Raw genomic sequence first — 14461 nt, 5'->3', positions numbered from 1 at the left:
TTTTCTTACACACGTCAGATATATTGGCAAGGGACTTTAGCAATTTTTTAAGTTTTTATTTGAAGCTGTATTTTTATTCTCATTTTAAGGTGAGGCATGGATAGACTTGCTTTAAACTCAATTTCATCTTACTCGATTTAATTTGTATGCTGCCTAGCCAAAGTCGAATCAAAAATCTTTGAATGAGAGAATATTCCGGTCTCTATCCGTCTTATCGGCACGTGTATAATTAGATTACGTGGCAAGTTTAGGGTCGTTACACGAGAGGCGAGCGGGTGGAGTATTCCTGTGTGTGCGAGGAATAACTTGGCCAAAATCCGGGAATATGTTACCTTTGGGCTAGCCACAGACCAGCATGCCCGCAGGCAGTCCAACGTCCGATAAATACGTGGTATATACCGTGGATACGGAGGATAGTAGTTCCGGACTGGAGGACGGACAAATAGTTTTCCGTGATCCGGATGGTATCAATGGGCTTAAAAGGATGCCGCTCCGTTCCCTGTCATCCGACTCTTGGGGGACATATTGGTCTAAAAGAGAAAAATGTTGCTGTTTGTGGAACGTCTTTCTAATCCTTGTCGTCATCTGTCTAGCTGTCGTCTTCATCGTCATGCATAAGACACTGACAAGTCAGCAATCAGAACGAGATAATTCCAGTATCGTACAGACCGCTTCCGGACAACCGGACGTTACGGACAAAAACGTTACTCCGGCACCTCTTGCCCCAAGAGAAACGGTAAGTCACCTCTAATTTCATTTATAAGAAATTCAATCAAATCAAATAAAAAGATGAATCATTTAATTTGATAACAATGCCGATTTAAAGTACAAAGTAGCAAGACTGCCAGGATATATGCAGATGAGTTGGCTTTCGCGACGAAACTGAAAGAATATTCAATTTGAGTACTGCTTTTTCCTATCCTTCTGTTATGTTCTTCACTGACGTTCCAACAAATGTACCATATATCTGTCTGAGTTACGCCCGAGAGAAATTCTGTTTGAGACGTTATACATTGCAGTTGTATTCCATATATCGATCTTTGAAATTACAAACATTTGATTATACACTTATATATGTTAAACTGTCAAAAATTACGACACGAGCCTGTCAGTTGCCTTTCAAATATTGCCAATTTTCTGTTCCGACGTGTTCATATAGCTGCTTCGTAAAGTTAGAAAGTCTTAAATTTCAGATCCATTTAAATGTTTGAAAATAGAAAAAAAAGACGACATTTACGAATAGATAAGTGAAACATGATACAAGCCAGGGATTTGAATATATATGTTTTGTGCACATTGTTTCTTTAAATGGTTGTTATGATGCAGATAAAAGACTTAATTTCATTACAAAGACGTGTATTTATGTCAGTTTGGAAACAATTACAGTTACCTGAAGAACAGTTTATGGTAAATACAAAGAATTTAGGCTAGAACGTAGAAAGTCCTAAACACGAATTTTTAGCACAAATTATGTGTTTTTAGAGACAATTATCTAAGTCTCATTTTCTTCTCCTTTACCGCATTTCCATAACCTAATTCAAACTTAATTAATACAAAGGTTATGTCTTCAACTTTCAATGAATAAGAATTTACATATATTCTCCTCTTAATAGTTTAATCTAAACTCACTTAGACAGGTGATTACTTGTATAATTTAACGAGGCTGCTGAAGTTGCTTTATAAGCAACATGACGCATGCCAACTGCCACATACTTCCTGCCAAGTCTTATAGGCTAATGGAAATACGGCTGCAACAAGAATGAAAATGAGTAGACTAATTATGGTCCGTATGGGGCTTTGGATATTATGTGTGAACCATTTTAATGGCCGACTCTAAGTTAGGATGAAACAGCAATTAAAACAATGCATTTTCATTAACATTTGAATGTCACATCTTTTAAGAAATTAAATGTGCATGTTTCGCAGGTCGTTTTACGCCATCTTCCTTCTTGATTTTGTTATATATTATAAGGCATAATGAGACTTATTTTGGATGGTGAATTCTTTCTCTGACCTTCAGGCCTAATCTTATTTAAAAGATTTTTGTCGGACGTTTCGGAGGTGTCACAGAAGCCATCAACATCCCTAAACCAATGTCGCTAACATTCCTAACCATTACGACCATCGTACAATATCCCACTTGATCGATGGGGCTTTTCCCTATTTAAGATCGGGCGAAGGTATAATTCTCTTTAACACAGAGCGGAAATGTTGTAATTACACATTCAGGTATTTGTCCATTGTTTGAAACCATTTATCATGTTGATGGGCGACTGAAAACACTATGCTTTGTTAGTTCTGCTGGTGAGAATCAAATGAATTATTGTTGCGCTTTAGCGTATCACAAAACTGTTATTATTTCTATTGAAAACTTGAAGTTATGACAAAAACGAATTTGTACGTATATGTTAAACGGGATACCTTAGGAAAAAAACGAAACTGATATTATTTCTTTTGAAAAAAAAAAGTGATATCGTTTATCATTGGAGTTATAACAAAAACCAGTTCGCGCATATATGTTAAACGGGATATCATAGAAAAAAATGAGTGGAAATACATTCCTGACAATAAAAATCGTTACTTAGCGTTTTGACGAACTTTGAGTTAGAAGTTATACTTTGTGTAATGAATCAATTACCACTGAATCAAATTTCTATAAAATAATGAAACAAACTCGAGTTAAATCACATGTTTTTAATATGAATTCATTAATAGACCAAGTCAGGAATCTGCATCATACAACCTCGTGATTCATCAATCACTCTTCCATAAATACTAGGGTTCAAAAAAAAGTGTGGTAAGGATACAAATCTAAATGACATGATAAAAGTGTGGGCGTGGTTGTCCCGATTTGACAGTTTTCAACACACAACAACTGTAAGAAAAATATTACCAATTTGTCAGATTTGTCAATCATTTCAATTTTTTCTTCTGAGGGGTTTAAAGATATTCTTCCAAATCCATAAAAAAATTTATTGAAGATTCAACGGACTCATTTACATTAAGTAAGATTTTTTCTAAACATGCTGATGACAGATGTATTTATATTAAGTCATGATTGTACCAAAACACACAAGATCATATATCATCTCGATACATTTAGAAACATATACAGTAAGGTATGAATGACTCATTCTGATTAAGGATTGCAGAATACTACACTTAAATTTTCGATTAGGGTTTGTCACAAATGATATGTCTTTAAACAATCCGTATTCAACGTGTTTAGTTTACAGCATTGGGAAAAACACTACAGATTAACCCAAAACACACCATGTGTACTGATCCTGAACATATACAGAGTACATAAATAACATGCTTTTTCATGCAAACTCCAAATACAGATGTTCTCACTTTACGAAAACACAAACTAAACATAGCATATGTTTTATAAAAAAAAATACAAAACACAGATACTACGCCTTTTTGCAAACACATATTATATACATCACATCTTCTGTAAAAATGCTACACCAGATAGTCACTCTATTTTATTACATTTTTGGCCTCAAAAATATTAGTATGATAAAAAAATACATTATCATTGCAATGATGAAACGTATTCTTGTTTAAGAGAATGAATTAATTGCCATCATCATTTATATATGTATGTTTTTATTTTTGGCCAATCAGAACGTTGCTTTTTCTTCACTGTATTGAAATCTGCTAAATTTCTTTTTGGAGACGGATGCAGTGAATATTAAATAAGGCCGAGCGAATATTTCGTTTACGAGTGCAATCGGGAACCCATTAAATATCCTTAATATGTCATATTTTGTTTAAAAATACAAATATATATATTAAGTTGTTTTTTTTATACAAACACGAATCAATAATATATTATTATATTTTCGAGACAACGAATGACTTTTCCTTGCTTTACAATTGCAGGGATTGAAAAATGGCTTCGACCCAACCGAAATTTCGACTCTATGAAATTCGGGTCATCCGAATTAAAGTACAAAGATATAGAAGGGAAAAAATCGGGACTTAAAAAATAATTCGACTCAAACAGAATTTCTACTCCAGCGATTTCGAGACAACAAGTTTCAACTGTAGTTTGTCTTACTAACACAAACAATAAACAGAATGTCTTTTATGAAAACATAAAACATACATAAAACATATTAATATATGCTTAAATACTTGCACGCAAAAGTGATAGTATGTCATAATACACATATCTAACAGATCGTTCTGAAAAGACACATCAACATTGCCATACTTACATGTGTCAAGAGAGGATATATCTGGGTATTAAAAGGTTATACATGTCTTAATTCTAAAGACAACAGTGGTACTTTATGTCTAAAAACAAATTTACTAATTACGATATGTCTTAATACAGGATTGATAGAATTTTGTAATACAATGGCACGTTACATACAACACACACTCAAAATCATTGAAGTATATACGGTACCGTGGTTAATTGTAGATATCAAAGCGGAATGGTTTTCCATCGGTTAATAAGTACTGAGCATTATCCGTTTATGTAAATCTATGGGTTTTTTCCTGTTAAAAATGTATACGAAATACATTTCCATGTGTTAGAACATATAACGACCTTGGATGTTTCTTCTGTAGATTATTGTACGATAAAACTGCTCTAATTTGCATATCAATGGCGTGTAGAGAAACCATCGATTTAAACACGATAGCGTAACATGGGTTTCGGTCTATGTCTCACTTCTTTTTTTTTTTATTTAGAGAACACTTTAAAAACAGGATTAGATAGTTTCAAAGAAGTACTATTAATGATATTCATTGGTTTTGTACAGTCTCCGAATTCAGTCTTAGTTTTGGATCTTTTAAATTCTTAACTAGTCTGTAACAGATTATAGGAAATTCAAAACTGTATGTATGCCAGATTGTACGAAATCCCTTTTCCCATCAGGATATCGTAGATAACTACTTACTTATACTAAATTGAGAGAACAGCGCAAGGAAATCAATAAAATAAGGAATCAGGCGAATAAAAGAAAACACGGATACCCGATTATGTGTTCCGGAAAAGTTGTATCTCTGCTTCATATTGGTCCTATCCTCCACTCTAATTTAGGTCAAATCCTATTTTGTCTTGTTCTCGTAATGAATGTCAAACGATTTTCGTTAATAATTCAAGTAAAGTCTGTTCCAAATTATAATTGAAATGTTATTGGAAATTTAAACCCTCATTAATTATCGTCAATATGTTTTATTTTTGTGTTTCCGATACCAATGCATGCTCAGTTTTATAGTGATGCAATTTCACCTGACTAATTGCTCAGGCTTACATCCTTGTATTGCTTTTGCAGTATTGCAGAGCTAAGTAGGGATAATTAAAACGATATTAACGTACCACACAAATTGGTGCGCGGTGACGTGTTAAACCATTTCCTAGATAGAAGCAAATGTAATTGCGTTACACGAAGCCATGAAATCGAATTTGGTCAACAACAGCATCTTACCCTTACAAAAATAGCACCTTCTTTAGTTATGGCTTGTGAAATCGCCAAACTGCTGACGTAACGGTATTGGCAGGCTATATGTGTAAGTTTTGGACACTCTTAGGACAATGTATTGGCTCTCTGTATTTGCATCTTGTTTCGTGCACGTGACTTACATATGTGAGAGGATTGCACAAAAGACCGACACACAAATGACTGGCACATTTCTATACAAATTCAGAATAATTCCATGTAGTGAATTTCACTGCATGATACAGTTGTTTCGTACTTCTAGAAGTATTCAATGTTGCCAATAGCCAAACTCGTAGGTATTTAATTGGAGGCTGAGGAAGCATGGCCATAGTTGGTGGCACCAAGAAGGCGACTGTTGGTAATCAAACTTTGTATGTACTTAGTAGGTAAATATTGGTGTTATCAAGGAGGCGACTGTTGGTAATCAAACTTTGTAGGTACCTAGTAGGCAAATATTGGTGGTATCAACTAGGCGACTGTTGGTAATCAAACATTGTAGATACCTAGTAGGCAAATATTGGTGGTATCAAGGGGGCGGCTGTGGGTAATCCAACTTTGTAGGTACCTAGTGGGCAAATATTGGTAGTATCAAGGGGGCGGTTGTGGGTAATCCAACTTTGTAGGTACCTAGTAGGCAAATATCGGTGGTACCGAGGAGATTACTGTTGTTAATCAAACTTTGTAGGTACCTAATAGGCAAATATTGGTGGTACCAAGAGAGCGGCTGTTGGTAATGCAACTTTGTAGGTACCTAGTAGGCAAATATTGGTGGTACCAAAGGGGCGACTGTTGGTAATCCAACTTTGTAGGTACCTAGTAGGCAAATATTGGTAGTATCAAGGGGCGGCTGTGGGTAATCAAACATTGTAGGTACCTACTAGGCAAATATTGGTAGTATCAAGGGGGTGGCTGTGGGTAATCCAACTTTGTAGGTACCTAGTAGGCAAATATCGGTGGTACCGAGGAGATTACTGTTGTTAATCAAACTTTGTAGGTACCTAATAGGCAAATATTGGTGGTACCAAGAGGGCGGCTGTTGGTAATGCAACTTTGTAGGTACCTAGTAGGCAAATATTGGTGGTACCAAGGGGGCGACTGTTGGTAATCCAACTTTGTAGGTACCTAGTAGGCAAATATTGGTAGTATCAAGGGGGCGGTTGTGGGTAATCAAACTTTGTAGGTACCTAGTAGGCAAATATTGGTGGTACCAAGGAGGCGACTGTTGGTAATCTGTTGGTAATCCAACTTTGGTAATCAAACATGGTACCTAGTAGGCAAATATTGGTGGAATGAAGGAGGCGGCTGTTGGTAATCTAGCTATGTAGGTACCTAGTAGGCAAATATTGGTGGAATGAAGGAGGCGGCTGTTGGTAATCTAGCTATGTAGGTACCTAGTAGGCAAATATTGGTGGTATCAAGGGGGCGGCTGTTGGTAATCAAACATTGTAGGTACCTAGTAGGCAAATATTGGTGGAATGAAGGAGGCGGCTGTTGGTAATCAAACTTGATAGGTACCTAGTAGGCAAATATTGGTGGTATCAAGGAGGCGGCTGTGGGTAATCAAACATTGTAGGTACCTAGTAGGCAAATATTGGTGGAATGAAGAGGGCGGCTGTTGGTAATCCAACTTTTGTAGGTACCTAGTAGGTAAATATTGGTGGTACCAAGGGGGCAACTGTTGGTAATCTAGCTATATTAGGTACCTAATAGGCAAATATTGGTGGTACCAAGGGGGCAACTGTTGGTAATCTAGCTATATTAGGTACCTAGTAGGCAAATATTGGTGGAATGAAGGAGGCGGCTGTTGGTAATCTAACTATAGTAGGTACTTTGTAGGCAAATATTGGTGGTACCAAGGGGGCGACTGTTGGTAATCCAACTTTGTAGGTACCTAGTGGGCAAATATTGGTAGTATCAAGGGGGCGGCTGTTGGTAATCCAACTTTGTAGGTACCTAGTAGGCAAATATCGGTGGTACCGAGGAGATTACTGTTGGTAATCAAACTTTGTAGGTACCTAGTAGGCAAAAATTGGTGGTACCAAGGAGGCGACTGTTGGTAATGTGTAGGTACCTAGTAGGCAAATATTGGTGGTACAAGGAGGCTGTTGGTAATCAAACTTGTAGGTACCTAGTAGGCAAATATTGGTGGTATTGTTGTAGTAATCAAGTAGGTACCTAGTAGGCAAATATTGGTGGTAATCGGCTGTTGGTAATCTAGCTATAGTAGGTACTTTGTAGGCAAATATTGGTGGTACCGAGCGGCGACTGTTGGTGATCAAACATTGTAAGTACCTAGTAGGCAAATATTGGTGGTACCAAGGAGGCGGCTGTTGTTAATCAAACTTGATAGGTACCTAGTAGGCAAATATTGGTGGTACCAAGGAGGCGGCTGTGAGTAATCAAACATTGTAGGTACCTAGTAGGCAAATATTGGTAGTATCAAGGGGCGGCTGTGGGTAATCCAATTTTGTAGGTACCTAGTAGGCAAATATTGGTGGTATCAAGGGGGCGGCTGTTGTTAATCAAACTTTGTAGGTACCTAGTAGGCAAATATTGGTGGTACCAAGGAGGCGGCTGTTGGTAATCAAACTTGATAGGTACCTAGTAGGCAAATATTGGTGGTGGTACCAAGGAGGCGACTGTTGATAATCAAACTTTGTAGGTACCTAGTAGGCAAATATTGGTGGTACCAAGGAGGCGGCTGTTGGTAATCAAACTTGATAGGTACCTAGTAGGCAAATATTGGTGGTATCAAGGAGGCGGCTGTGGGTAATCAAACATTGTAGGTACCTAGTAGGCAAATATTGGTGGAATGAAGGAGGCGGCTGTTGGTAATCTAGCTATGTAGGTACCTAGTAGGCAAATATTGGTGGAATGAAGGAGGCGGCTGTTGGTAATCTAGCTATGTAGGTACCTAGTCGGCAAATATTGGTTGTATCAAGGGGGCGGCTGTTGGTAATCAAAAACTTTGTAGGTACCTAATAGGCAAATATATTGGTGGTAATCAATGTAGGGCAAATATTGGTGGAATGAAGGAGGCTTTTGGTAATCAACTTTGTAGGTACCTAGTAGGCAAATATTGGTAGTATGAAGGGGGCGGCTGTGGGTAATCCAACTTTGTAGGTACCTAGTAGGCAAATATTGGTAGTATGAAGGGGGCGGCTGTGGGTAATCCAACTTTGTAGGTACCTAGTAGGCAAATATCGGTGGTACCGAGGAGATTACTGTTGTTAATCAAACTTTGTAGGTACCTAGTAGGCAAATATTGGTGGTACCAAGGAGGCGGCTGTGAGTAATCAAACATAGTAGGTACCTAGTAGGCAAATATCGGTGGTACCGAGGAGATTACTGTTGGTAATGCAACTTTGTAGGTACCTAGTAGGCAAAAATTGGTGGTACCAAGGGGACGACTGTTGGTAATCTAACTATAGTAGGTACTTTGTAGGCAAATATTGGTGGTACCAAGGAGGCGACTGTTGGTAATCGAACTTTGTAGGTATCTAGTAGGCAAATATTGGTGGTACCAAGGAGGCGACTGTTGGTGATCAAACATTGTAGGTACCTAGTAGGCAAATATTGGTGGTACCAAGGAGGCGGCTGTTGGTAATCAAACATGATAGGTACCTAGTAGGCAAATATTGGTGGTATCAAGGAGGCGGCTGTGGGTAATCAAACATTGTAGGTACCTAGTAGGCAAATATTGGTGGAATGAAGGAGGCGGCTGTTGGTAATCTAGCTATGTAGGTACCTAGTAGGCAAATATTGGTGGTATCAAGGGGGCGGCTGTTGTTAATCAAACTTTGTAGGTACCTAATAGGCAAATATTGGTGGTACCAAGAGGGCGGCTGTTGGTAATGCAACTTTGTAGGTACCTAGTAGGCAAATATTGGTGGTACCAAGGGGGCGACTGTTGGTAATCCAACTTTGTAGGTACCTAGTAGGCAAATATTGGTAGTATCAAGGGGGCGGTTGTGGGTAATCCAACTTTGTAGGTACCTAGTAGGCAAATATCGGTGGTACCGAGGAGATTACTGTTGTTAATCAAACTTTGTAGGTACCTAATAGGCAAATATTGGTGGTACCAAGAGGGCGGCTGTTGGTAATCAAACATTGTAGGTACCTACTAGGCAAATATTGGTGGTACCTAAGGCAAATATCTGGTTGGTAATGCAACTTTGGGTACCTAGATTGGTGGTACTGTTGGTAATCAACTTTGTAGGTACCTAGTAGGCAAATATTGGTAGTATGAAGGGGGCGGCTGTGGGTAATCCAATTTTGTAGGTACCTAGTAGGCAAATATTGGTGGTATCAAGGGGGCGGCTGTTGTTAATCCAACTTTGTAGGTACCTGGTAGGCAAATATTGGTTGTACCAACGGGGCAACTGTTGGTAATCTAGCTATAGTAGGTACCTTGTAGACAACTATTGGTGGTATCAAGGGGGCGGCTGTGGGTAATCAAACATTGTAGGTACCTACTAGGCAAATATTGGTAGTATCAAGGGGGCGGCTGTGGGTAATCCAACTTTTGTAGGTACCTAGTAGGCAAATATTGGTGGTATCAAGGGGGCGGCTGTTGGTAATCAAACTTTGTATGTACTTAGTAGGCAAATATTGGTGGTACCAAGGGGGCGACTGTTGGTAATCAAACTTTGTAGGTACCTAGTAGGCAAATATTGGTGGTATCAACTAGGCGAATGTTGGTAATCAAACATTGTAGGTACCTAGTAGGCAAATATTGGTGGTACCTTTGTAGGAGGCGGCTGTTGGTAATCCAACTTTGTAGGTACCTAGTAGGCAAATATCGGTGGTACCGAGGAGATTACTGTTGGTAATCAAACTTCGTAGGTACCTAGTAGGCAAAAATTGGTGGTAACAAGGGGGCGACTGTTGGTAATCTAGCTATAGTAGGTACTTTGTAGGCAAATATTGGTGGTACCAAGCGGCGACTGTTGGTGATCAAACATTGTAGGTACCTAGTATGCAAATATTGGTGGTACCAAGGAGGTGACTGTGGGTAACCAAACATTGTAGGTACCTAGTAGGCAAATATTGGTGGAATGAAGGAGGCGGCTGTTGGTAATCTAGCTATGTAGGTACCTTGTAGGCAAATATTGGTGGAATCAAGGAGGCGGCTGTTGGTAATCAAGCATTGTTGGTGCACAGTAGGCAAATATTGGTGGTATCAAGGAGGCTGTTGGTAATCTAGCTGTTAGTAGTACCTAGTAGGCAAATATTGGTGGTTTCAAGGAGGCGGCTGTTGGTAATCAAGCATTGTTGGTGCACAGTAGGCAAATATTGGTGGTATGAAGGGGCGACTGTTGGTAATCAAACTTTATAGGTACATAGTAGGCAAATATTGGTGGTATGAAGGGGCGACTGTTGGTAATCAAACTTTATAGGTACATAATATGCAAATATTGGTGGTACCAAAAGGGCAACTGTTGATAATCAAACTTTGTAGGTACCTAGTAGGCAAATATTGGTCGTACCAAGGAGGCGGCTGTTAGTAATCAAACAGTGAAGGTACCTAGTAGGCAAATATTGGTGGTTTCAAGGAGGCGGCTGTTGGTAATCAAACATTGTAGGTACTTAGTAGGCAAATGTTGGTGGTACCAAGGGGGCGACTCTTTGTAATCTAACATTGTAGGTACCAAGTAGGCAAATATTGGTGGTACCAAGGGGGCGACTGTTGGTAATCAAACTTTGTAGGTACCTAGTAGGAGACTGAGGACCCATAATTTGTGGTTCGTCGACCTCATACTTATTTAATTTGAATGATTTCAAAATAGCATCAAGTACAGGAATTGGAAGGTAAGCAGTCTGGTATATTGAATAGTAACGTTGCCATGGAAACTATGTGACTAACTATGTCCTGATAACTCTTTATTATCATCAAAAGTATGAAAGAAATCACATTTTAGGTATTTAGCTTGTTCCATACCAATGGCTCCCAATGGTCCACAATGGTTCCCACTGGTTCAACTTGATGTTAAAAGTTAGTAATTGAGTTCTTTGGACCTTTATGTTCCCGTAGTTGATTAAATAATGTTTACTACTTTGATGTTTACAAACACAATAAGCCTGAAATATTCAATGTTTTTTTTATATGTTGATTTTTTTTTATTGACTAGTAAACTAATTAACTACCTGAAAAAGAATATTGAACGAGATGGTGTGTAAATGTCCAAGTTTCATCTAAAACACAACTGATTAAATATTCCAAACGATTTTGACTACAACGGACAAAACTACACTGTATTACAGACAACTAGAAGAAACATGGTAACTTAGACGATACGAATTTCATGGTTTTACTGTCAACGTCAAGTTCATGGTTGTTATATATATATACGTTTTCTTCTTTTTTTGCTTTTTATTTTTGTTTTCGTTTTTTTTTTTTCTTTTTTTTTTGAAAATCTTCTTGTTGTAGGTTCATTTAGTTATGACTTTTCATCAAACTTCACACATTTGTCAATCTATTTTAGCGAGTCGATCAAGATATTATTTAGCTACAATGTTTATATTTTGTAATGATAATGTTTGAACGTTCCATTAAGAACATTTTCGTAATTTTTTATAATGAGTAAGGAGTAGAAAATGAAAGATATCAAACTCATTTTAACTATGAAAAATGACACAGAACCAACAAAACAAACCATCTGATAACTAAGGACTTCTAAACAAAAGGTGACAAGTAAATAAAATACTACAGTGTTATTGGTTAGTTAATTTCATACTGTTAATGTCCATGTTCTAAGTTGGTACAAATATCTGTCCGCATACGAGATGTTGTGACATAATACCTCAAAGATGGACAAACATACATAGCCAACCGAGAGTAGTGGCAATAACTGTCTTGTTAAGAAAGAACTCTTTTTAACAAATGAAATGTAACATTCAGTTGCTTCTTTATTGTCCTTGTTTCAATGTTCTCGAAATCTCGAGAGAAAAGAACATGTGACATAGGCCGGTTGGTTTTGGAAGTTAATACTTGATATAAAGAATTGTTTTTTTATTATATAACATGATCATTAACACAAAATGATTTGGCTGATTCAAAAGGTGGTATACTGATTTTAACAAAATATTAACAAAAAATATTTTATACAATATTTCAAAACAACTAGTAAGGCAAACAAGATATTGGCGATAACCACCATGAATTTGATACAATTCTACAATTACTAGACACAACCAAACAGACTTATTTAAAAAAACACAAAACTCATTGAGAAGCTAGTAATTTCTACAATCAAAACAGACTAATTAAAAAACACAAAACTCATTGGGAAGCTGCTAATTTCTACAATCAAAACAGACTAATTAAAAAACACAAAACTCATTGAGAAACTGCTAATTTCTACAATCAAAACAGACTAATTAAAAAACACAAAACTCATTGAGAAACTGCTAATTTCTACAATCAAAACAGACTAATTAAAAAACACAAAACTCATTGAGAAACTGCTAATTTCTACAATCAAAACAGACTAATTAAAAAACACAAAACTCATTGAGAAGCTAGTAATTTCTACAATCAAAACAGACTAATTAAAAAACACAAAACTCATTGGGAAACTGCTAATTTCTACAAACAATAAGATCAACAAAACATGGACGACAACACAGAAAGATTTTGATACAATTCCACAATTGTTAGGCCCAACAAAACAGACTGATTAACACCAAGACTCATTGAGAAGCTGATACAATATATCACAGATTTAATAATACAAAGGAGTTGATACAAATCTGGAATGTAGACTTAATTCAAGTCTTGGAGGTACAAAATATTTAAAGTAACCTACTAGACTGACTTAAACGCCATTAGAATCTACCAGGTAATACAAAACTATTACATAAGGTATGCACTAAATTGATTATACAAATAAGAATACCTTTTATTTTTGATAAATTATAAAGTTTTTGACGGTATATTATCAAATTTCAATCATTAATTTAATGTCGTTAAAACAAAAAAATTAAAGTTGTAAGTAAAACTTCCAAAGGTAAAAAGAACTAATCTTATGAATAGTTGTCTCGACTGGACAATGATTAGGTAACAAAAATGATTACAAGGTCATGATTCAGTAGACAGGATTCAACTATGATATTTAGTATTACAGAAATATACACCATGGAATTACGTATCACCAAATGATGTCCATTTCACGATGTTACATAATGTGACTTGAAGGGAAAGAGACAAACAATCTCGTTGCTGATGTATGAGATTAAGCGAGGGATTCAAACGCAACAGTGATGCATAAAGATCAAATGTATTCGCTGGAACTACACCCACATGCGTGATTTAATCGTTTAATTTCTATACAAGGGGGATTGTCCTTGAATCAGATTAGTTAACATTGATGGGAGAGACGAGATTTCTCGAAATGTCCTGCTGCTGTCCTCACAAGATAAACACTTTCGCACTGTCGAGACGCCTTGTACTTGGACTCTCTGTGAACCGCTGGCCGCGATATATGGCCAAGTACCTGATGACGCTCGCTAAGAAACGACTCCCATAAGAAATGGATGGAAACGGCCTAGCGCTTCATACAAGTACATTAACATGGCAAAAGAGAAGTACACAAACGCTGGCTCGATTTTATGTAACTCTGTTTCTAGTGTAGACCATAAAAACATTTTAAGTTGGCCATTGCAAATTTAGGTATATTGTATCCGTGTTTTCTCCGAGACAATAATTAAGTATTTGTGAATTGCTTTTCATTTTCTTTCATACGTAAAGTTTTCGGATATTATGGTCGAACATGAAAAGCTGTGTATATCTGGCTTGGCGTTGCCTGTTGCGCCGATATTACGGGTAGAAGTGGAGTATATAAGAAATGGTGGCCCCAGGGGACTAGAGGTTCGTGCTCGGACAGACAAACACGCACTCCGCGGGCGGACGCGTAATTGATCGGGGCCGGAGGTCAGACGAATGATACATATATGGCATAGTAATGTTTGTTTAACTTGTATAATGTTCAATAAATACA

The 14461-nt window shown here is 37.2% G+C and overlaps 1 protein-coding gene across 1 annotated transcript in view; it reads left to right on the top strand.

Moving 5' to 3' along the window:
- The first annotated feature begins 355 nt into the window (after positions 1-355).
- LOC132554574 (neprilysin-like) overlaps positions 356-14461 on the top strand; it is a 37890-nt gene continuing 23784 nt past the window's right edge. The window contains exon 1 of the mRNA XM_060218900.1: positions 356-736. Coding sequence (XP_060074883.1) covers positions 356-736 — 381 coding nt within the window. The remainder of the gene's footprint in view (positions 737-14461) is intronic.

Source organism: Ylistrum balloti, unplaced genomic scaffold (assembly GCF_031769215.1).
Source record: "Ylistrum balloti isolate Yb309-2 unplaced genomic scaffold, AGI_CSIRO_Ybal_v1 Utg370416, whole genome shotgun sequence".
In the NCBI taxonomy this organism is placed as follows: Eukaryota; Metazoa; Mollusca; class Bivalvia; order Pectinida; family Pectinidae; genus Ylistrum; species Ylistrum balloti.
Note: the sequence above shows the minus strand (reverse complement) of the source record. Positions and strands in the feature narration are given on the sequence as shown.